This window comes from Loxodonta africana, chromosome 2, assembly GCF_030014295.1.
Source record: "Loxodonta africana isolate mLoxAfr1 chromosome 2, mLoxAfr1.hap2, whole genome shotgun sequence".
NCBI classification, from domain to species: Eukaryota; Metazoa; Chordata; class Mammalia; order Proboscidea; family Elephantidae; genus Loxodonta; species Loxodonta africana.
The window spans coordinates 104098636-104124314 of NC_087343.1; the positions used below are offsets into that span (position 1 = coordinate 104098636).

General features: G+C 37.5%; 1 protein-coding gene across 5 annotated transcripts in view; it reads left to right on the forward strand.

Moving 5' to 3' along the window:
* Positions 1–25234, forward strand: part of ERAP2 (endoplasmic reticulum aminopeptidase 2) — a 51315-nt gene extending 26081 nt beyond the window's left edge. For 3 of the 5 annotated variants that reach the window (XM_010589585.3, XM_023547845.2, XM_010589588.3), the window contains exons 8-19: positions 97–228; positions 438–569; positions 5010–5078; positions 6160–6335; positions 9270–9349; positions 10349–10532; positions 14624–14780; positions 15263–15447; positions 18336–18497; positions 19005–19145; positions 22503–22584; positions 23295–25233. In XM_010589585.3, coding sequence (XP_010587887.1) covers positions 97–228; positions 438–569; positions 5010–5078; positions 6160–6335; positions 9270–9349; positions 10349–10532; positions 14624–14780; positions 15263–15447; positions 18336–18497; positions 19005–19145; positions 22503–22584; positions 23295–23438 — 1644 coding nt within the window. In that variant the 3' untranslated portion in view covers positions 23439–25233. Of the gene's footprint in view, positions 1–96; positions 229–437; positions 570–5009; positions 5079–6159; positions 6336–9269; positions 9350–10348; positions 10533–14623; positions 14781–15262; positions 15448–18335; positions 18498–19004; positions 19146–22502; positions 22585–23294 lie in introns of all 5 variants that reach the window. The other 2 variants (XM_010589590.3, XM_023547855.2) reach the window with 2 other exon arrangements.
* The last annotated feature ends 445 nt before the right edge of the window (positions 25235–25679 follow it).

A 25679-nucleotide genomic window follows, 5' to 3' on the forward strand; every position in this document is an offset into this window, starting at 1 on the left:
TCCTCACCTCAGGACATCTATTAAAATTAGCGTGTTTTCTATTGCTTTGAGAGTGTCTAATAGAAACTGAAGAAATTTTTTTTTCTCCCCTTTTAGGATGATTATTTTTTGAATGTGTGTTTTGAAGCAATTGCAAAAGACGCGTTGAATTCATCCCGTCCTATCTCCAATCCAGCGGAAACTCCTACTCAAATACGGGAAATGTTCGATGTGGTTTCCTATAACAAGGTAGTAAATGCTGCATGCAGGTGGAAGCTCTGCCTTCAGGAGATAGATAACGAGACATGCAAAACTAACAGTTTAAGTTGTTAGGGGCAGGTTATGTCTACTTTTGGTTTACTTTAAATTTTTCAGACGCTGTACATATTCAGCTTCCTTTATAAACATACCATACTACCTTTTCCTATATCTTTTTTTTTTTTTTTCCTTTTCTTTAGGGAGCTTGTATTTTGAATATGCTCAAGGATTTTCTGACTGAGGAGAAATTCCGGGAAGGAATAATTCACTACCTAAGGAAGTTCAGTTACAGAAATGCTAAGAACGATGATTTGTGGGCAAGTCTGTCAAATGTAAGTCATAGGTTACAGTACACTGTTGTTAAGTTTGCAAAGCAACAGGCTAACTAAGAAGATTCTTCAATAGTTTTATTGTCAGCCAGCTAATACTTATTGCACTTACCAGGCTGCGAAGGTCCATAGAAGGTAACATCTTTCTTTCTCCTCTGGCACCATACTAGACCAGGATGCCATCACCACGTACTGGGATGACCACCAGACAACAGTTGTCATTGAGTAGACTCTGACTCATGCCGATCTTACGTGTTTCAGAATAGAACTGTGCTTCATAGGGTTTTTAATGGCTGATTTTTCAGAAGTAGATCACCAGGCCTTTCTTCCAAGGCATCTCTAGGTGGACTCGAACCTCCAACCTTTGGTTAACAGCTAAGTGCGTTAACCATTTGCACCACCCAGGGACTCTGGGATGACCACAGGCGTTCTCTGTTTGACTTCACTGTCTTTGGTTTCACGTCAGTAGTTAATCCTGCATTTCTAACTTCCCTTGTTCCAACATATTTAGTTGCCTTTGTATTTCCTACCATATAACATGTATGTTATGATATCTCTGCACAGTTTACAAGGTGAAGATTACCTGCTCAGCTTTATCCCCCAACATGTATACTCTGTTGAGTGAAATTAATCTCTGCTTCTTTTTTTTCATAAGAAGAAATCTTGCTCAATCCCCACCTTGTGCTTTTGTTTCTAGTGCCCTTGCTCCCTGAAATACCCTTCTTTTTTCCATCAGCTCAAACCCTACCCATCTTTGGAAATTCACCAGAGACTTCTCTTCCTCCTCATCAGACTGCTCCAGGCTTCATTGATTTGCCTCTCTGCTGAATGCCTAGAAGAGCACTTACAATCTGTTCCACACGGTGATATTCTCGTTAATTGTGTGGGCTTCTAAATAGCTTAAGAGCAAGAATCATATCCTTTTTTTAGTGCCATGCACTAGCATAGTATTGATCCTCTAGTAGTGATAAATAGTTAATGATTGATTAAAGAACCCATGGTCTCTTTGTCTTCAGGATTCATGTAGTATAACAGGGAAGACAGCAGAAAACATACAGTCAACTTAGATGATTCTGATAGTTATTAAAATACTTTTAAAAATTTCAACTGCAAACAAAATGATTTTTTATAGAATTATTAAACTGTTTGGACCTGTGCCTTTAGATAAAAGAGCCAGAAGCAGTCCTTACTTTTTTATATGCACATAAGTCACAGGGACAGTAATAATATTGCTCAGCATTTGTACAGTGCTTTACAGTTTAAAAAACACATGCATCATCTCATTTGATTCTTTGTGTGCCTATAAAGCCTGGACCCAAATGGTCCAATTTAAGTGTGATTTTCTGGTCAAATAAACAAAGAATGGCAATCGAAAGTTATTTCAAAGTAACTGAAATCTCTTAATTGCATTTCTTAAAAAGCATGAAAGGGATCAAAATACAATGTCCATAGTAAAACTTACAAAAATCCTCTTTATGATCCATTTCTGTCATGCCCTATCTCTGCAATTCCTCCTAAACCTCTCAACACCAAGCCTCATGTTGGTTTTGTCTCTCATCCCTCTCCCTTGCAGTGTGTGTGCATGTGTGTGTGCGTGTAGATATCAATTTAGCCTCTCTCCAACAAGAAAGAATGTTTTTGGTGTACATGGTAGGAGTAAGGAGTAATTAAAGGGGGAATTTGGCCAGCAATTACAGAATTTTTTATTTTATTTTATTGTGTTTTAGGTGAAAGTTTATTTGTTCATTCAAAAATTTTGTACACACATTGTTTTGTGACATTCGTTGCAATCCCTACAACGTGTCAGCACTTTCTCCCTTTCTTTTCCACCCCGGGTTCTCAGGGTCCATTCATCCAGTTTTCCTGCCCCTCCCTGCCTTTTCATCTTTGCTTTTGGGCAGGCGTTGCCCGTTTGGTCTCGTATACTTTGTTGAACTACGAAGCAGATTCCTCACGTGTGTTATTGTTTGTTTTATAGGTCTGTCTAATCTTTGGCTGAAAGGTGGACTTCAGGAGTGGCTTCAGTTCTGAGTTAGCAGGGTGTCTGAGAGCCATAGTCTCAGGGGTTCCTCCAGTCACTGTCAGACCAGTAAATCTGGTCTTTTTTTGTGAATTTGAATTTTGTTCTACTTTTTTCTCTCAGTCTGCCCGGGACCCTCTATTGTAATCCCTTGTCAAAGAGGTCAGTGGTGGTAGCACCATCTAGTTCTTCTGGGCTCAGGTTGGTGGAGGCTGTGGTTTATGCAGTCTGTTAGTCCTTTGGACTAATATTTTCCTTGTGTTTTTGGTTTTCTTCATTCTTTGCTCTGAAGGTGCTGGAACCAATAGATACATTTTAGACAGCTGCTTATAAGTTTTTAAGACCCCAGATGCTACTCAGCAATGTAGGCTGTAGAATATTTTCTTTATGAACTCTATTGTACCAATTGATCTATATATCCCCTGAGACCATGGCTGCCAGCCCTCAAACCCAGTAACTCAGTCCTTCAAGGTGTTTGGATGTATCTAGGAAGCTTCCATGATTTTGCCTTGGTCAAGCTGTGCTGACTTCCACATATTGTGTGTTGTCTTTCACTTCACCAAAGTTAACACTTGTCTACTATCTAGTTAGTGATTTCTCGTCCCTTCCCTCGCAACCATCAAAGATTGTTCTTTTCTGCATGTAAACCTTTTCCTGGGTTTTTATAATAGTAGTCTCATACAATATTTATTACAGGATTCTTTTAGGCCATCTGAGGAAGAAATGAAACTATCAATACTCCTATGTTAATTTTTTTCACATCATGCTTATAACTATCTCGAGAAGGTAAGGTGGGCATCCTGACTTGTCTTGGTTTCTTAGTGTGGCTGTACCACAAATACAACAACTAGTTGGTTTTAAAGAACAGAAATTTGTTTTCTCACAGTTCTCAAGGCTAAACGTCCAAATCAGGGTCTTGGTCATGTTGATTCCTTCTTTGAGCCTCTCTCCTAGCTTCTGGTGTGTGCCAGTGATCCTTAGTTCCTTTCCTTGTAGATGATCCTCACATGTCATCTGTCTTCCCTTATGTGTGTGTCTCTGGGCATCTAATCAAGTCTTTTTATAAATCAGAAATGATTAGATTTTGAACCTCAGTGTGATCTGATTAACATAACAGAGAAAACCCTATTTTGAAACAGGGTTACATCCACAGGTATAGAGGTTAGGATTCCAATACATATTTTGTTATTGTTATTAGGTGCCACTGAGTCTATTCAGCTCATAGTGACTCCATGTGACAGAGTAGAACTGCCCCCATAGGGTTTTCTTGGCTGTAATCTTTATGGAAGCACATTACCAGATCTTTCTCCCGTGGAGCTGCTGGGTGGGTTCGAACCACCAGCCTTTCAGTTAGCAGCCAAGTACTTAACCATTTGTACCATTAGGGCTCCTTTAATACATATTTTGATGGGATACAATTTAACCCATAACATTACCCCATTTTACATATGGGAACACTAAGACTAAGGAAGATTGATTTGGCCAAGGTCATGTGCCAAGTCAGTGCTTAAAATCCATCTTTGATTGTATTCATGCTTTCCGTTATATTACAGCTGCTTCCTGGTTATCAAGAAAGTCTCCCCTTTAGGTCCTAGAGTCTGGCTGACTCCCTTCTGACACCCAGTGACAGCATGATATAAAAACAAATTCCTGAAAATATGTTACTCACCATTGTGTCACATAAAGTCAACTCTAATACATGATAATAGCAACTTGGGAATTAAAAGCATTTTTTTGTAGTTATTTTTCATAAGTCCATTTCATAGCACTTGAGAGACATTATATTTCAGTATTTTTCCACTTAAAATTCCCCTTAGAGCATTAACTCCTGGTTATTCGAGGGTAGATTGCCAAGTTGATGATTTTCTTGAGTCTCATTCCAATTCCATTCAGTTCAAAATTTGTTGTGCACCCACTAAATGTTGACTGTGGTGGTCATCGTGGGACTATCCAGGTAAGTAAAGGTGTTTTCCCCACTGCGAAGGAACTCTGATCATAGTTGACAGAAAAAAAGTTAATGTTAGACAGACTTATCTAAATGCTGAATAGGGGCCCAAGTAACATGTACAATAAAAGAATAAAGTAGGACCTTTCCCAGGGGTAAAGGAAGAAATGAAAGGAAAATTCAACACTTTTACAAGTTGACTCAAAATTCTAAAAAGGCTCTTCCACAGATTGAACCCTTTAGAAGTTAAAAATACGTATTTTTTAAACAAGAGAAACGTTTGTGTATTTTCAGCCTATGGTCACTGCAAAGATGCTCTTTTTCTTTTTTTTTTTCCTTCATTGCACCATGCCTTAATGAATTAAATTTTATGTTTCCATATACCTGTGTTCATAAGTATTTGCATTAATATGTGATAATGCATTTTCAGTCAACTCTCAGTGCCCAAATGACAGTGTTCTTTATTCTTGTTTTATAGAGTTGTTCAGAAGGTGATTTTATGTCTGGTGGATTTTGCTATTCCAATTCCAAGATGAGAAGTAACACAGTAAGTACAAAGAGAGCTAGAGCAGAATAGACCGGGTGCATCATTCTGACCTGGAGTGAGAATGATATAAAGAGTAACCCACTTCTCCCTTTAAAATAACTGGAAAGGTAGAATGACTCCACGATTTTCCTTAAGACAAACCTAACTGAAGAGGGAATGTTCAGGCCATACAGAGGGATGCTGCTGTCCCTACTTTTCTCTTTTTTTTTTTTTTTTTTGCTATCATAATTAAACTTTTCTACAACCATACTGCTAGCTGAAAGTGTCTCAGCTTAAAATTCTTTTGAGTGGCTTCTGCTGCATTTGGCATTCCCCTGGGCTCTGCAAAAATGCCCCACCAAGTGTATTGTTGGGTTTGGAAGTAGAATGTATGACTTTCTTGTTTCTGTTTGCCTCAGGGGAGTTATTGAATTACTGTAGAGGGAGAAAGAAAGTCATAATGAAAAAAAGGCTGACTCTTTAAAAGAGTTACGGTAATTCCCCAAGTTGTTGTTGTTGTTGTAAGTTGTCGCAGAATCGATTCCTACTCGTGGCGACCCCATGTAGTGGTTTGTAAATGAAGATTCAACTTTATCCAGTGATCACAAGTCTATTCTAGAAGCTAAGAAGCTAGACGTTTTTTTCTCCACTTAATACACCTCTACTGATATAATATTGTCCTGTTCGAATATTCACAACTTCTCTAAAGGCAGGCATTTCACTCCTTAACCATCTCCTCTAATAGATTCCACCACTACTGTAGTAAATGAAGGGTTTTCACTGGGGAAGAAGAGGGTACAGGAGGAAGGCTTCAGTCTCAGCCACTCCCCTGATCTTCCTCTTTGGCCTTTCCTGCCATGTGTTAATCTCAGCTCTCACATACATCCACCATTCAGGTAGCTTGCAGAGAGCAGCCCCCGACATTAGCGTAACACAACCAAATGAATCCGTCTGCTCGTGCCCCCATTGCCCTCCCCTGAGATTCCAGTCAGAACCCCCTTCCCTACCCTCATTTGTTTCTGGCATTCAGGGAGGTTGAGGTTTCTGAACTCTTTGAATTCTCCTTTCTCTGTTTAATTACCAAAATCACTTGTGATTTCAGCTCAGCGTTTTGGAGAAGAATGTGGAAATCAAAGAGATGATGAGTACATGGACTCTCCAGAAAGGAATCCCCCTCGTGGTGGTTAACCAAGAAGGGCATTCACTCAGACTGCACCAGGAGCTCTTCCTGAAGGGAGTTTTCAGAGAGGACCCTGAATGGGAGACTCTGCAGGGAAGGTGGCTGGTTTTCTTCTTCTGGTCCAGTTTACCTCATCTTAGTTTGCTCATGATTATTTCGTTAGCTTCCTTTCAGCTGCTCTGGCAACTTTGTGAAAGCTGGTGGCACAGTAATTAAGTGCTAGGGCTGCTAACCAAAGGGTCGGCAGTTCGAATCCGCCAGGCGCTCCTTGGAAACTCTATGAGGCAGTTCTACTCTTTCCTATTGTGTGACTGGCCGAGACCTAGGAAGCATTATGACAGCCAGGCATCTTACCAGAGAAAAAATATTCTCTGTGTGACAAATTAGATGCTAAGACTTCCTGTTGCCTTTTGTTTTTCAGTAATGGACTATAAAATGTAATATCTTAAAATGTGATGTTTCTTGGTAACAAATCCAATTATCCACACAGTCATCTTGTTCACCAGGCTATCATGAGAAATCTTATTAAAGGCTTTACTGAAATAAAAACACTGTCCACATTTCTCTGCTCAGTTAGCCCTATTAGTGTGATGAATGAGGTTTATTTAAAATGAAAATTTCCAAGTGAACCTATGCTGGTTCTTATGATTATTGTTTCTTTTTTCTAAGTTGTTTTAATATCATTTCTATAATTTTTCTGAGAATCAAAAACCAATTCAAAGCCTTTAACACATAGAATGTACTATTTTCCTTTTTTGCTTTGTCAGTTGTCTGTTCCCAATCCAATGGCAATTCTTATCCCATTTCTGTATCTACACATCCTTCTAAAGTTTGAACCTCAAAGGGCTTAGACAATTTGTAGCTTGGCAACAGAGCCTGGAAAAATTAATGTTTGATTCATTCTTGGGAAAACAGGACTCACAATTTTGGAACCTGTCACAAGTACTGAGAGAGTTCTAATGAGAGAGGATGGCCCTGAATAGTAAATATCTACTACAGTGATCTGTATTTTTCCTCTCTCCGGGCAGTATCTAGACAACTCATAAAATTATTACCCTCTGATTCATGGCTATCTCATGAAGTGCTTCTCTCTCTCTCTCTACCTCCAGATGTGTTTATGTGGAAAAATCCCTTTCCTTTTAGAGTCAAGATCCACCCACAAATCCCAAACCATTACCCTATAGGACAGGGTAGAACTGCCTATAGGATTTCCAAGGAGCAGCTGGTGGATATGAACTGCCGATCTTTTGGTTAGGAGTCATATCTCTTAACCACCTCGCCAAGGATAAAGAAATACCACAAATACCCATATGTCCATTTTTACCTTTTTGTATAAATATTTCAAGTTTGCTTTGTTAACTACCTGTCTTTTGTGGGTTAGTATTTAGATTATTTCTTCTGTCCTTTTACTGGAGCAAGTCAGTATATATTATTCCTTTATTGTTTTATATTTTTCTGAGGACTATTGGATACCTCCTCAGTTACTCTTCTTTTTGTTTTTTTACCTGTCGATATTATCAAGCACATGATTTCACATGGGCAGGATTACTGTAGCTAATATGGATAGAGGAAAATGGATTCTAGAGACTGTGAGAATATTAGACCGAAAAAATAACCAATTTCCAAGGTCTTGCAAGCTCCACAGACACATCTAAACTCCCTGAGGGATGAATTGCTGGGCTGAAGGCTGTGGCGACCATGGTCTCGGGGAACATCTAGCTCAATTGGCTTAACAGTTTATAAAGGAAATGTTCTAGATTCTACTTTGGTGAGTAGTGTCTGGGGTCTTAAAAACTTGTGAGCAGCCATCTAAGATACTCCACTGGTCTCACCCCATCAAAAGAAGGGAGAATGAAGAAAACCAAAGACACAAGGGAAAGATTAGTCCAAAGGACTAATGGACTGCAACTGCCACAGCCTCCGCCAGACTGAGGCCAGAACGACTAGATGGTGCTTGGCTACCACCATTGACTGCTTAGACAGGGTCCACATTAGAGGGTCCCAGACAGAGCTTCTAAAAAATATAGAACAAAATTCTAACTCACAAAAAAAGACTAGACTTACTGGCCTGACAGAGACTAGAGAAGCCCCAAGAGTATGGCCCCCAGATACCCTTTTAGCTCAGTAATAAAGTCACTCCTGAGGTTCACCCTTCAGCCACAGACTAGGCAGGACCATAAAACAAAATGAGACTAAAGAGGCACACCAGCCCAGGGGCAAGGACTAGAGGGCAGGAGGAGACAGGAAAGCAGGTAATAGGGAACCCAAGGTCGAGAAGGGAGAAGGTTGACATGTCGTGGGGTTGGTACCCAATATCACAAAACAATATGTGTACTAATTGTTTAATGAGAAGCTAGCTTATTCTCTAAACCTTCACCTGAAGTACAATATAAAGAAAGAAAATAGCCAATTTCTGGTATTTACGATAGTAGGGCTACTGAAAAGTAACTGAAGCTTTTTCTTCGAATCCACTTTACTTTTCTGCTTTCTGGACTTGGCCCTCCTGCTGACCACTTGTTTGCAGTCACTTAGCAGTTGGGAGTTGTATGTGGGTTGCCCTGTTGAACAAAAAGATGAGTGAAAAGTCATACTGGAGTAAGTTCTTTATCTCCTAAGGCTTTTCCTACAGCTTTGGTTTTTTTTTTTTTTTTTTGGTTTGGTTATTTCAATTAACATCAGGCTGTCAGTTGGAATTTTTGTATAGGTGAAAGGAAGATTGGATTTTTTTCCCTCTAACTTAGAAGAAAACAAACAGAATAACTTGTTGTGGTATGAGATTTGGACAGCAAAAGACACAGGTATTTATGACAGAGTTCAAGTAGGTATATATTGTTGAACCTTCCTGATTATCTTGGAAGAAATATTTGCTGTGATTTTAGTCCAAGGGTATGCTAACCTTAAAAAATTTTAAGGCCACTGATAGTGTGAAGGATATGTGATTAGGTGCTTTTTAGAGTCTATCTGAGTCTGATAATGTGAAAATTGAAATGGCCATTTATTTCGTCTGTAATGATCTTTACTTTCTAACATAGGTACTTTTGGCATATCCCATTGACCTACTCCATGAGTTCCTCTAATGCCATTCACAGGCACATTCTAAAATCAAAGACAGGTAATGAACTAATTAGCCAAATAGGTGTTTTAATGTTGAAATTAAACATGTTTTGAACTACTTGAAAGATACTATAAGTAAATCTAATAAAAGATTTATGTTTGGGATGTTCTCACTTATCCATATATTACTTACCAAGAGAATCCTTCAGCTAGAAGTCTGAATTATTTTTCATTCACTGTGATGTTCTCTTATGCTTTTAATTTAAAAGATAGGTTTGTATTTATATCAAGAAATGATAGACTCCTATTTTATGTCCTATAATACCTCCTAATCCAGCTCTTATGCCATGAGGCAAAAATATATAATGGAAAAAATCATATACTTTGGAATCAATTGGTCTTGGGTTCAAATCTCCACTCTGTCACCTATTAGATATGTGACCTTAAAAAAAAAAAATTAATACTTCTTGAAGCTTGAATTTTCTCATCTTATTTTAAACAGGAACAAGGCCTCACAGAGTTGTTGAGAGAATATTATGTCATTGTTCCACCATGATACTGCCTATCATGTAACAAAAATGCATAATATAATTTTAATTTCTCCTCTAAGTACTTCACTAAAATTCGAGAGTGTCCATCATAAAGTCATGTTGAACCTGTAATCCTTATTTCACCGAAAATAAGGACTAAACAAATAGATCACCTATTTAAATGATCAGTAACTAAACCTTGGGGCAAGAGCACCAATAAATTAAGTAAAATTCCAGTCTTACTGAGGTCAGCTAGTTAACAGGGTCCTTGCGTGCCTCTTGAACCTGCATAGGCTGTTTTTTGAGAACCAATTCAACAGTCCTTTCCCTATGAATTCATTTTTCAGGTTTGGACCATCTTCTCCAAAAGAGACCATCCAGTGGCATATGAAAATTATTGTTATAATGCTTCCAAAACTTTGTTTTTGCATTGACTTATCAGTAATAGTATGGAAACTAATATTTTTGGAGGTGCACCTGGTGTGCATGTTGATAATGAAATGTCTATGCCAATTTCCTCCTCTTAGATACTCTAGAATTACCTGAAAAGACTAGTTGGTTGAAATTCAATGTGGACTCAAATGGCTACTACATCGTTCATTATGAGGGGCTTGGATGGGACCACCTCATTACACAGTTGAATCAGAACCACACACTTCTCAGACCTAAGGACAGAATCGGTCTAATTCATGATGCATTTCAGCTGGTTAGGTAAGTAATGCAACATTTCATCTGATTTCACAGGAAATAACTGATCTGTTAGTGGCTATGCCACATTTCAGAATCAAAAGTTCAGTGTGGATCATTCATAAGATATGGATCTTAATAGATGTTGAATACTGGTCACCATAGGCCACACCCTACCCACTGATGTATTTTGGCACACATAATGTCTATAAATTTGACCCAACATGTATAAATGTGGAAAATTTACATAAAAATCCTAACTTCTGGAATCTCTCTAAAAATAAGATTTGGCAACATTCCCACAGGACAGCCATAGGGAGAGTGCAGTGACAGATCTCCCTTTAGGCCAGGCCTGCATTCTCCCATGTGCCAAAGTCCCAACCCACACACAATGGCCTATTTTAATCACTTGGGGTAGATTCTTGACGCATTTGAGCTTTTGAACCCCAATTTAAAATTTGTTTATGCCTCTAGCTGGCTATTACACCAAATACCTGAGTAATCTGCTGAACAAGCAGTAATTGAGTTGTCAGTTTAGTGCAAGGTCCATTCATTATTTTACTTACATTGGAGAAACCAATAGAAATTGGTAGAAAAATGAAGGAAGAATTGGCTGCTTATGTTTATTGTACTCTAGACTTTCTCGGAAAGACAAAGTGCTCTCTTTTCTACTTATCAACAGAATAATATGAAAAATAAATCAGGTCACAAGATCTCCAATGGGAAAAAAATTCAGGAGCCAGATGGATGCTTCATAAGCTTTTCCTATTCTGAGAGCTCTGGGATGTACTCACTTTTTTCAGCGTGACATATTATTTCCTTTCAGATGCTCATTTAGGTCAAATTGAGTGAAAGTAACCAACAGCACATCTCTCAGGGAAAGCTTCTTCATACAACAGAACTCCCTAGTTTGAAAAGTGCTTAACCCTCATCCCCATAGACCTCAGGAGCATCATGGCTGCATAGCACATTGGTGATCAGGATTAGGAGAAACAATGTCCTATGCAGAGCGGATGCATAACAGGCTAGCTATGAACCGGGCTATTATTAGTTGAAGGTGGTTTGTCTGCTCAAAGGAGAAGCTCTGAGCAGATCCTGAGAAGGTAGATTGAAAATGTAAGAGTAGAGAGAGTGAAGAATATTGACAACTCAGCTGAAAAGAAAACTAGGTGTAGTATAAAATAATTTTTATATGTTAAACGTTCTTTTTAAAATTGTGACCCTAGAATATAATACTCTTTCCTCCTATTGCTGCTGCTGTAAGGTACCACCTGGGCTGTAGATTATGATACTTACACACATAAGAGGAATAGTGATGCTAATCTTTCATGTAATTTGAAAGTCTTTTTTTGCTCTTTCTGGTCTGCAGATTTATGGGAAGTCTAAATTTATCAGGAGGAACCCTACAATTATTGATGCATTAGTGGAAAAACATTTTTTTTTTCATTAGATGGACGGGTTAATGTAGTGTAACAGTGCAGGTGTTGGATTAAAACAGACTTTGAGTTCAAGTACTACCTCTACACCTAATTGTTTAAGCTTGGGCAAGTTATTTAACCTTTGTAAGCCTAAATTTTCTAGCCTAAAAATGTTTCTAATCTTTAAAACCCCAGTAATAATAATATCTAATATGTAGGGCTGTTTTGCGGATTGCATAAGATAATGCAGATAAGGCACTGTACACAGTACCTGCTCAATAAATGCTAGCTGGTAGCCTTATCTGACAGAAATTATTTAAAAGGTCACGTGTTGATTGGAACGATGAGATGACAGCACAGAAAAGTGCACATTTCAAACAATGTGAAGTTGGAAAAAAGCAGCATATAAGTTGGTATGTTATTGTGTTTACAACGACATAAGAAAAAATAAGTGAAAAAAGAGGGGATATGGAGACCAGAAGGAAATATTCCAAGATGCTGTTAGTGAATGCACATTGTTGTTAGATGCTATTGAGTCAATTTTGCCTCATAGTGACCCCATGCGACAGAGCAGAACTGCCTCATAGGGTTTTCTTTAAAGGAGCAAATCCCCAGGTCTTTCTCCCAGAAAGCCTCAGGGTAGGTTCAAACCACCAACCTTTCTGTCAGCAGCTGAGCGCTTAACTGTTGCACCACGAGGGCTCCTTTTTAATGAGTCTATTAAAAGAAAAGAAAAAAAACAAAACCAGACAATTGCCATAGAGTCAATTGTCAATAGCAACTATATAGGGCAGAGTGGAACTGCTCCATAGGCCTTCCAAGATGGTAATCTTTACAGAAGTAAACTGCCATATCCTTCTCCCTCAACCTGCTGGTGGGTTCAAACCGCTGACCTTTTGGTTAGCGGCCAACTGCTTAACCTTTGGGCAACTAAGGCTCATTCACTGAATGTATAGGGTAGTAAAATTATGAGTGTTTTTTTCCCCCTGCTCTCTAGTTTCCAGTTGTTCTTGTGGTTTGCTTATATCCCTTTTATATTAAAAAGAGATTTTTAAAAGTAGCTTAGGATTTAAGAGCTATGGCTGCTAATCAGAACATCAACAGTTCGAATGCATCAGCTGCTCCTTGGAAACACTTTGGGGCAGTTCTACTCTGTCTTATAGGGTCACAATGAATCAGAATCAACACGACGGCAACGGGTTTGTTTTTTTGTTTTTGAACAAATATTCAGATTAATACAAAGAAAAGCAGGCAAATATAAAGTTTTCTAATAATGGCGTTTGTTTTAGTAAATAAATTAGTCTGGGCTGCAAAGAAAACTAGGTGTAGTATAAAATAATTTTTATATGTTAAATGTTCTTTTTAAAATTGTGACCATAGAATATAATACTCTTTCCTCCTGTAGCTGCTTACGTAAGGTATCAACTGGGTTGTAGATTACGATACTTACACATATTAGAGGAATAACGATGACATTTTGTGGATTTGGTTTTTTAAAATATACAGCAGTCCATAGAATCCTAGAGCATGTGGTCCAGCCCTCTGTCTTCAGATGACTTTCTTGGAATTTTTTCCATAATTCTGTTCTAAAGCAAATGTCACTATGATCGAGAAGACTAAAGTCACAACAAAAGTTGGTTATTTTTCACCTCACTTCTTTCTAGTTTCAGTTCCCTCTTTTTAGGTAAGAATTTAAAATGTATGCAAAGGAGGTAGAGCACTGTGTTCATGAAAGACTTAGCAGAGCCATCCTTTGTTCTATAATCTGTTTTCAAGTCACATGATTGTGCTTAGTCTGGATGCTCACGAGCATGGCTTATAGACCTTGCGTGGACACACGCCCTCTCAGAAACGCACGTAAGAACCACTCTACAAAAGGGGCAGTATCATGGTTTATCTGATCTACAGCAGAGACCCTACCTAGCAGAATAATGGTTCTATAGTTTGTTCTCATTATAAGAAGACAGAGAAGGCATGCACCTTTAAAAATCTAACAGGATAAGAATACTTATTTTTGTCCTGCTCACAATGATTGCTGCTTCTCTGTTAAGCTCTAAGAGGGACATCAAAATAAAGAAAAAAGAATGAAAAGTCCTCAAAGTTCCAAATTTACTGGGGAAACAATTCAAACACACAAATGAATCAGAGGATGAAACAATATATTAAAACTTTAGTATTAACTCGTTGAAACTTGTTGCCATCAAGTTGATTCCAACTCACAGTGACCTTATAGGACAGGATAGAGCTATTCCATAGGTTTCCCAGGAGTGGCTGATGGATTTGAACTGCTGACTTTTTGGTTAGCAGCTGAGCTTTTAACCACTGGGCCATTGGGGTTCTACTTTAATATTACTTGGTGCTAAATATTAATATTAGGCAATGTTTTATTTATTAAGCACTTATTATGTGCCAGGCATTGTTCTAAATGCTTTACATATATTAACTCATTTAATCCTCACAACAAGCCTGTGAGGAAGATACCATTATTATCCCTATGGTAGAGGGGAGGCAACTGAGCCCAGAGAGGTTAAGTGTTTTGCCCAAGATCACACAGCTAGTCTGTGACAGAGCTAGGATTTAAACCAAATGATCTGGCTCTAATAAACTGGTTCTGTTATTGCTCTCCACTTCATATGTGCTTTAATACTAAGAGCTGTAAGATATGCACGAACTGTTGGTGTTTGCTTTATACCTCAGCGTAGGACGGTTGACCCTTGACAAAGCTCTGGACCTGATTCGCTATCTCCCACATGAAACAAGCAGCCCTGCACTTACCGAAGGTCTGAGACACTTAGAATTATTTTACCACATGATGGACAGAAGGAATATCTCAGATGTCACTGAAAACCTCAAGGTTTGTGTTAGTTTCAGAATATTCATTAAGGAAATACACAGTGCGTGGAGGATCAGCGAGGTTCTGTCTGTACTGTGTGAATTCCCTGGCATTAAATCATGGAGAAGCTGAGGAAATTAGCTGATAGCATAGTCAACAGCACAGCGCCTCATAGTTTAGTACCCTCATTCCTTGTCATTGCCATCCTGAGTTAGGTATCAGGATCATAAGTGGAAGATTCCTCCTAAAGGTGATTTTCTCTTACGCCAATTGATAGTACCCTCACAAATAGGAGATTAAATCATATTTTTAATGTAGAATCTCTTTCTTAGGTATGATAGGTGGGAGCCAGAAAAAGAGGGAAGAGATATAAAGATAAGTAGTTCTGTGTTTGGGAAAGTTTCATGTGGGTAGTTTAGATTTGTGTGCTTTAAATTGGTGAGTAAGAACTGTGTTAAGAACTAACTTTAGCCTCTCTGTAAACCATCTTGCACTTCCTGCAGCGTTACCTTCTCCGATATTTTAAGCCAGTGATTGACAAGCAAAGCTGGAGTGATGAGGGCTTGACCTGCGACAGGCTGCTTCGCTCAACTGTCTTGAAGTTGGCCTGTGACCTGAACCATCCTCCTTGCATCCGGAAGGCGGCTGAACTCTTCTCTTGGTGGTTGGAGTCCAGTGGAAAATTAAAGTAGATTTAGACTTCTTTCTTATTCTTCATTCCTTTCACTTTGATGTAAAAGTCTTTGATCAAGCAAGACATTAGATCTAAAAGTTTTTACTGAGGATAGGAAAAAAAATGTCCTGGGAATTACATACTTGTTTCATGCTCACAAGATAGTAAGTGCTCGGTAGATTTTGTGGGAAGCGAATTTTCATTTCCTGTGGGGAGAGTTAGTAAACATTGGCATGGTAACAGAAAGATACCCAGAGGTGAAACAGGGGGAACCCTATCTCCAAAACTGATGCTCTTCAAAGACAAAAAGATATTAGAGGAAGCAATATGAAATTACCAAACCAAACCCACTGCCATTGAGTGGATTTCAACTTATAGCAACCCTATAGGACGGAGTAGAACTGCCCCATAGGGTTCCCAAGGCCATAATCTTTATGGAAGTAGACTGCCACATCTTTCTCCTGCAAGCAGCTGGTGGGTTCGAACTGTTGACCTTTTGGTTGGTAGCCAAGTGCTTAACCACTATGCCACCAGGGCTCCTGCAATGTGAAGTTACATGTAATTAAATCACCAGTGATCTGTTTATGAAACTTGTTGAAAAGCTAGTTAGGGGAGTACCTTTTTTTTTTTTTTTAATATGTTTGCTCCCTCATCAACCAATACCACAGGCCAAACCTTGACCCCCAAGTTGTCATCTGCCTTCACCTTTAATGGGAAACTGATGACTTCACCATGTAAAGCATGTGCATAGTGGCAAAGATTGATTCTCCTGGCAATTATGATCAGGAGATGCCCAGGGATCAAATGAATTGTGTTGCAGTTCAGTTTTTTTTTTTTAGTTGAACAGCTGTTGCCCATAGAAACAGACCATGCCATCTTTTCAATTTAAGCGTTATCTTTTTAACACCTAATTTTATATTATTATTGTTAAAACTCTGACTCTAGATTTGAATGTTTTAGGAAATCAATTTTATATGTGAATTAAGGAAAATTCCTTTTTAAATTAAAAGTCAAAAAGCTCACAACTTTAGCACTGTAGAATATAAAGGCATGTATTTTTCCTGTGCCAAATGGCTATGTTAGACTATCAGGACTTTTCCCTCCATGACTGAATCTCAGTGAGATTTTTGAAATCCTTTCTTGAATTCCTCATTAAAAAAAAGTAATTCAAGTTTTCTTCTTTTTTGGACTTTTCTGCTTTTTGTGACTTAAACCTAAAATCCGTTTTAGAAAAAGATATCTTTTCACCCTATTATTCCCTTCTGTTTGCTCATGTTTGAATGGATTGTATGGGTGAAGCTATGTCCTGCTGCCCTATAACACAAGAGAATATTATTATTCCATCTTTATGCTGGTTACAGAAGGCGTGATCTCACCAGCAGTAACCCATCTGCGGTAGATCTGATGGTTCAACGTGCTGAATAGGATGTTTTGCCTATGAAAGTACTCTGTGTAAAACTCATTTATGCTTGTAATCGAGAATAAATAATTAAATATTGTTGTTTTTTAAACTGTGAGACTGCTAGAATGAATCCTAATGAAGAATTTCCTCTAATTTTTTCATTCGTGATTCAAAACGTAATTCTTTGTATATCCCCTATGTGCCAGCGACTGCTGTAGGCGGTAAGGATTCGGTAAATAAAACAACTATAAGGCACCATGAGTCGGAATCAACTCGACACGGCAGATGGGTTTTGGTATCCTACCTTCAAGGAACGTATCCGTTTTCGTAACATTGTACAGTAAAATATACTAAAATTGACTCTTTATGGATTATAATTTAATTAGTCTTTTTTTATAATTCAAATGGCACTTGGGATAGTTAAGCATATATAGCATAGTGGAGATAGCACAGGCATTAGAGTCGTAGGTTTAAATCTCATCTCGAAAATGGCTAGTTATGTCACTTTGTGTAAGTTAGTTAACCTTTACAAACTTTATTTCCGTTCTTTAAGTCCATTTGTGTAGTTTTGACAGTTAAATAAGATGTACAGAGATTAGTACCAAAAAAAAAAACCAAAAAAACCCATTGCCCTGGAGTGGATTCGGACTCAGAGCAACCCTGTAGGACAAAACTGCCCCATTGGGTTTCCAGAGAGCACCCGGTGGATTCAAACTGCTGATCTTTTGTTTAGCAGCTGTAGCTCTTGACCACTACACCATCGTGGTTTCCGAGACTGGTAAAGTCCCTACCATATGGTCACTGCATTACAAATGAAAATTTCCTGGTCCCTCACCATTCCTGTGGTATGGTTTCTCTGGGCCATCAATATGAGTATCAGTTCTTTTTGATCTGTAGATATTCGGGGTTAAAAATCGTGTAGCACCAATCAGGACCAACAAAATCCGTTGCCATTGAGTCGATTCAAACTCATGTTAACCCTATGTGTTACAGAGTAGAATTGTTCCATAGGATTATCTTGGCTGTAATCTTTATGGAAACAGATCACCAGGTCTTTCTTTTGTGGTGTCTTTATGTTAGTAAAAAAAAAAAAGTCTTTATGTTAGTAGTCAAGTGCAAATTGAATCGACTCAGACAACTAACAATATAGTGCCAATAGAGGTTATTTATTGATAGAATTCTCTATAAACCAGTATTTTCATATTTCAGAAATCATCTTTTATTTGTTAATTCCATCAACGTTCTATTTTCATCTCAGAGTAGATTAAAATTTTACGATTTTTCTACTTGCTAACAAGTTATTATCAGTAAGAGATAAAACACAAAATTAGAAAATTGAAATTAAATAAAATACTTCTATAAAAGATTGGCAAAAAAAAAAAAAAAAAGTTTAAAATGCCAGGTATTAGAAACAATTCTGTTATGGTAATTTACAATTGCAATAAGCAAAAGTTTTTTTCTTCATAGAAATTTTTCTCAACTTTTATGCTTAATATTACAGCATCCCAACAGATGTTTTAAAGATTGTGTATTCTGTGGGTGCTCGGACAACAGAAGGATGGGATTACCTCTTAGAGCAATATGGACTGTCAACGTCAGTTGCTGAAAAAAACAAAATTCTGTATGCGTTGTCAACCAGCAAACATCAGGAAAAGTTAGTGAAGTAAGTGCATTCATTTAACTAAATTGTTAAAAGCAAACCTGGTTAACTAAATTGTTAAAAGTAAATTTCAGCCACCAGTTTTAAAGGCATAAAATAATTGAACCTAGATTTGTATTGCTTTGGCTTTACTTCCAGAAAAAAAAATGTACTGACAAAATGCAGATGGTGAAAACAGATATTCCCTCGTTATTGATCATGTGATTGACGCTAGCCAAGCGGCGATATTATACCTTCAGAACCTTGGAGGAAAGTTGTTTATAAAATATGTTCTGGTATATTAGTTCTTTGAACTTTTAAGTAAATAAAGCTAATTACTGCTCGAAAAAAGTAAAAGTTTAATTGGAACATTAAAACTTGAGCCAGTAGAGAATTTTTATTGCTGTTTTTGATAAGTTATACTTTACTGTGCTTCTTTCTGTCCTAGTCTTCTAACATATTGGTAGCCTGAGTTAATTTCTACGCACATAACACATACCATGGAAAAACAAGTGGTTTTTATTTCTTCAGGTTAATTGAACTAGGAATGGAAGGAAAGGTTATCAAGACCCAGGACTTTGCATCTCTTCTTCATGCGATTGCCAGAAATCCAAAGGGGCAGCAATTAGCCTGGAATTTTGTAAAAGAAAATTGGACTCAACTCCTTAAAAAGTTGGTATTTGTTTACTTCCACTATTAACTTCTCAGAGCAAACTTGCAAGAGAAAGAAAAAGGGGTCTAAAACATTTTGTTTTGGGTAATAAATTTAATAAAATAATATTACAGAAAATTCAGGGAAAAAAGAAAAAAAAAAACCTATTGCCACAACTCATAGTGACCCTATAGGACAGAGTAGAACTGCCCCACAGGGTTTCCAAGGAGAACCTGGTGGATTCGAACTGCTGACCTTTTGGTTAACAGCTGTAGCTCTTAACCGCTGTGCCACCATGGCTCCTATATATCCTCCAGAACAGATTTTTAAGCATTTATTTTCTTATAAGTGAAGCTGTGTTACAAGTCCTGTGTCCTCAACCCAGTCCTGATCCTGACTAATTAGCAGTGTAGCGTCACACCGGTTCTCTGGATTGCTCTTGGTTAAATGCTCTGACTCGCAGCAAGACCTTTGTGCAGATCCAGTGAGAGGATGTGTGTGAAATACTTTTTTATCAAGAGCAGGGGCAGCTTGTATGAGACCTGAAGCTTATACAACCTGGGGATCTTTTTCAAGAAAAAGAATACAAAAACATCTTACTTCTGCAAAATTTATGAAAGTACATGACCCTGTGAACACATTGGAAGCAGCTGTGCCAGGAAGCACAGCTGCTTAATGTTTCGTCAGTCCCTTGAAAAATCTGCCTCTCGATCAAGAGTAAAGAACCGCAGCCCATCTGCTATAGTTGACCTTTGCTTAAAAAAAATTAAAAAATATATTTTAAAATGTTACAAAATTATAAATTTATATGAGCTACTATTTTTTGAGGAATCTTAAAAGGTTTGGGATTCAATTTTAAAACAAAATTTAAAATGTTGAAGATTTAAAGTTTCAGAAACTCAGACCACCCTAGAAACTTTAAAGTTTATTCCAAATCCCTTATTTTGATTTATGCCTGCAGCTATATTTTTTACAGTTTCAAGGGCTTTAGGGAAGAGTAACACAGATAGTTAAAGGTCTCCTTTTCCCATAATTCCTCTTGAAAAGAGATAATTATGAGTGTGAACACTGAGGGAGGGTGAAGCATTCTATTTTATTTTTTAATAAGTCTTGGGCTTTGTTTGTATAAGTAATACTGTGGAGAATATACAATTATTTGCTCCTCCCTCTCATGTATATTCTTCCATTTACCGAAATAGTTCAATGAAATCTATCGCTTTTAAAGCTCGTTAGCCCAAATTACCCTGTCCAGGTGTGAGAGAGAGAAATGAGGAGGCAAAGGGAAACAAATTTCCCTCAACAGCCCAGGCAAAGGAGAATTGCTGGGGGCAAAATGTTAAATCCAGTCAACAGCCCTATCTATTCCCACCATCCCCTCCTGGCTCATTCCTTAACTCAGAAGGATCCTATGAAACCTTATACAGTACATCAAACACATTTGGCCTGCTTTGTTAAACCTCAGGAATTTTGATGGGAGCTGATCCCTACCACCCACCTCCATTCCCAGTTCCCCTGTGGAGGTGGTACAGTGAAAGCCTTGGAGTAACTGAAATAAACCTGATCGGAATTCCTTGCCCCTCCCCCCCTCCAAAATTGGATTGGTTCTGAGTCTTTCCAAGGGTTTCAACTTTTAGAATTAGAGCTCCCCCCAGTATCCTCCTGGGCCTAAAACACCGCCCAGAAACACCAAAAAAAAAAAAAAAAAGATTAAATTTTATTGGAATGTATAGGATGAGATTGCTTTCTCTCAGAGCAAACCCGTGGCACTCAGAAATTCCTCATCCAGATCCAAAATGGCACTTATGACCTATATGGAAAATACCGTGTCAGAAAGCTGTGCAATTTGCTTTGTTTATCTCAATGTCAGTTAGCATCTCTGATGTCATCCATACCCAGTTCCTTCTCTCTTATGTCCTAGCACTACAGAGGATTCAGAGTCCTCACAGACAACTTTGTACAAGTAAAAAGTACATTTCCACCCCTTTCTCAGGTCTGCATGGAATTTACATCCACAGGAGACTAAACAGAAACTGCTTGAATTAAAAAGTATATGTTTCCTTAAAGACCCTATTGGAACCATTGGTTTGGCTATTTGCATGACTGTCATTTCCTTCCTGAAATGATCAGACGTTTCAGCAGTGCCATAGATTTCTTTTGTAATTGCAAATTATGCTCCTACCCACCACGTGTAGAAGCCTAGACTTGGAGCCATTTTCTAAGATGTATCTGTGTTGTGTTCTCTCAGCATGAGCCCCTTGTTAGCTGTGGTAATTCTCTACATAAAAAAAAAGGGTGAAAAATGTGGAACTGAATTTCGAATTCTTACAGAAACCTGACTTACTGGATTCATTGAGACTCGGGGAACCCTCAAATCTATTGTCCTAAGATAATTAATCTTTAAGCCTTGAGCTGAAACTACCCCATGAAGTCATTTTTAAACTAAACAACAATTTAGCTCAACTAGTAGACAATGTTTGCCTTAAGCAGTACACTCTTTTAAAGAACTATCTATGTGAAATCAAATTGACAGTAACTCTAAAACACAGGGCAGAAGTTTAGGGGACAGAGAGTCTAAGTCAACGGTGGCGAAACCATATAGGTAGTGATAACTGGAATGGTGACACCATGCAAAGAATGTAACCCGTTGAACTGTACATGTAGAAAATGTTGGATGGGTGTATGTTTTGTTATGTGTATTGTCACCAAAAATAAAAAATAAACAAAAAACAGGGTGAGGGATGTAGTCTGTGGCCATGAATGAGAGTTTAATCGAGGAACATTGCCCCAGTATACACAATGCTTAAACACAGTGGTGTCCATCCAACTGGGATGAGGAAGTATGCACGACAGTACATTATTGAGAAAGAAAAAAATATTACTGTATATACTATTTCTTATGTGTTTAAATTTTACATTATTTTAAATTTAGAAATATAAATCATAATTTATATATAAATTAAATAAATATATTATTTATATTATTTCTTATACCATGACAGAAAAACTTTTGTACCTATGACATATTAGTGACATATGAATACAATTTTTAAGTAAAAACAAGTATATTGGGGAGTTCTTGCCAAAAAATCTTTACTGATAGTGGTGCATAATTAAAAAAAAAATGTAGAAAACACTGCTTTAAACAACTGAAATAAGCTAGCCATATGTCCCAAAATCTGTATCTATATTTTTATCTTATTATCAAATTTAATAAATGTCATAGCTTTGCAATTGTACTGGGTAAATGTGTTATTGTAACAGTAGTTAATAGTATTTATTATGCTGTGCAGGTATTAAACATTTAAAATGTGATAGACGATAAACATAAAGCCAGTATATCTATTTCTTATATCTGTGGGACTCGGTTTTATTTTCAGATTTGACTTGGGTTCGTTTGCCATGAGAGTGATTATTTCTGGTACAACGTCTCACTTTTCTTCCAAGGATGAGTTGCAAGAGGTTTGTGACTTTCTGTTGGTAATAAATGAAAAATAAATCTTCAAGTTGTAGAATTGAAAGTAATCTTAGATGAGATCTGGTTTGAAGTTCTTGTTTTTAAGAAAAAAAAAAAAAAAGTGGCTTGTCCAATATCGCATAGCAAGGAAACAGCAGGGACAAGACTAGAACCTGATTCTTAAAATGCATGTGTTCCTAAATGCATTCAAAGCGCAAATACACTTGAGAGATGATAGTCCTTTTATATTATTTCATTCATATTATATCATGAAGTGATTACATTGAAATTTGAAACTATAGTTAAGTCTTTTTAATAAAACTAGTATTGGTAATTATAGTTTTTTTTTTTTCTTTTCTAAGCATTCTGGTGTTTTACATCTTCTTTCCACAATAAACCTTTAATTCATTTATCCTTTAAACAAATTTAGAACTACAGGACTCAAATCCCAGCTCACTACTTACTCTGTGACTTGGGTAAATCACTTTACTGCCCACAGTGTGCTCACTTGTAAAATGAGAATATATAATTCCTGTCTTACTTTATTGTTTGAAGATAAAGTGAAATAATAATTATGAAAGGAAAAATATTTCAGATATTGGCAGAGAAATGCTTGCACCTGAGTGTATATAATTTGCAAGCTGTCTTGAATCCCTTTGAAAGAGAAAGTGTTTTATGAACCATGCCTCTAATTTTTTTCTTCCTTATTTTCTAGGTGAAACTGTTCTTTGAATCCCTTAAGGCCCAAGGATTACACCTGGATGTTTTTCAAATTGTTCTGGAAACTATAAATAATAATATTAAGTGGCTGGAGAGGAATCTTAACACTCTGAGGACTTGGCTACTGGTTAGTATTTAAATGGTCACCAGAGAATACATCAGACACAGGCTCTATCTACATGAAGTCAAGCAGAATGAATCATGCCAGCAAAGCTCAAGTCAGAGTTCTAGTTTGTCTAACCAGTAAGAGGCCTGAAGAAATCAGCCAGTACAGCGGCCTACTCTCAGTTGTTGTCTACAGCAGACAGATACAATGCTAGGAATAGGGGAAGGCCAGTCAATAGACTATGATGATTTAAAAGTTCCTGAATAATGGGTTTATGTGGATACACACACACACTCACACACACACACACACACAGTTCAGCGGCAACACAGGCCTTCTACATTGTTTCACTCTATGCCAGTATTTTGCGTCTTTTTTTTTTTTAAACATTGCTTAGTATCCTGAAGTTTGCCCAGCCAGTTTTACTTCCAGCAAAAAAATAGCCAATACATAAAAAAAAATCTGTCTCATATACATCCTTCCATCCCATTACTTTCTCCAGCCTTCAACTCAGCCTGAACTAAATAACTAAATAAAATATTTAATTTTTACCATTAACAGAATATCTGATACAAATTATGAAGGGTAAAGGCCAGAAAACCGGAGACTTTGTCACCAAATCTCAAATTATTGGAAACTAGATGTCAAAGTTTATCAAGAAAGCTTACGTCTCTCATTCCTGAAGATCCTGAAGGTAGACTTTTGGGGTTATTTCCAAATGAAGTTGAATTTGCAGTCACAGAGGTACGGGAGAGAAAGAAGATACGCAACATACAGTTTAACCCATGCACTATTACCATTTTTAATACATCTTCTGACAGTTACGGAAGTACATTGCACTATATATTTTCAGTAAAATCAGGATTTAATGTAAATATTTTTAATCTATCACTGTATTTTGTGATCCAGTTCTGGAATTTCTTCATATTTTAGTATTCAAGGAATAGTTTAGTCTCTAAAATGTTCTGCTGCATGCTTCTTTTAATTGTTTGAAAAGTAGTTTGGAACAAATAAAGAAAACATTACCCAGACAGTAGGAAACTTAACAAATGCGTAATCCTACATATGCATCGGTATGAAAGTATAAGCAAGTTTTAGAAAGATAAAAGACTTGAATCAGTACATAGGTGACTGACTTACCTAGGTTGTTAAGGAAAGCTGGGGAGGTCGAGGAATGTGTATGTGTAGGGGGGTAGGGTGTTACCCAGTACATTTTTGGAATGATATCGTGAAAGTCAATTATAGCTTCTGTAGACCTTTCTCAGCTGCCAAAGTCAGTGAAAGTCAATTATAGCTTCTGTAGACCTTTCTCAGCTGCCACAGTCAGAGACAGGATAGTTTAGATGGACCATGGGTATGACCCAATTCACCTTTCAAGTTTGTTTTCAAATCATTTCTTGGAATCTTTGAAGCATCTTTGACTCTAGATTTGACCTGGTCATGGACCTATCTCCGTCTTTATAACACCTAAGTGATATCCCTCTGGAATTACATGTACTTTAGCATAAGGAAACTGAAAGAGTAAACAATACTATTTTCTTCTACCTGGGTAATATGTAAATTAAAGAGTAAAATGTGTATGACTTTTGGTAGAATTGTGTCATCAATAATGTTTCCACAAATACACTGGGTTCTTTGTTTTGTGCAGTAATTTGTCTACCATAAAATTTCAAGTTTTTAATTCCCTTCATTACTTAAATGCAGTATTGATTACTTTTGTAATTTTTAGGATTCTTAAGGATTGAGTACAGGAAGTAGCAATTTTATTGTTTAGAAAGTGAGAATTACTATGCTAAAAATGTTTTGATGAATAAATAGTTTAAAAAAAATAAATCAATTGTATTTATTCCTGTGGTGTTTCAAAAACTTTATGGTGGATGCCAGACCACCAAACACCAGTCCAGGTTTGAGGACTGGTGAGAATAACAACTCAGACTTAGCTAAAGTTAGTTTTACTTCCTTTTACCCCAAATGAACAAACACTTTATGAAAAAATAATGCCCAAGATCATGGATATATGACGGGGTGAGCAAACATACCTTCTCAGTGCCTCCCTTGTTCCCCGCAGAGGCCCACTGAGAATTTTGTGGTCTCAGCAGCCCACACAGCATGAGAAATCCGCCACGTCAGTAAAGCCCAGAACCAATGGCTTGTTACCCTTAGCTTTGAGTGGGCACTTCAGCCCTCAAGAATCCAATTTACTACCATAATAGGAACTTCTTGCCGTACCCCACGTACATACTTCTGCATTTCCTTCGTTGCTGTGCCCTTTGG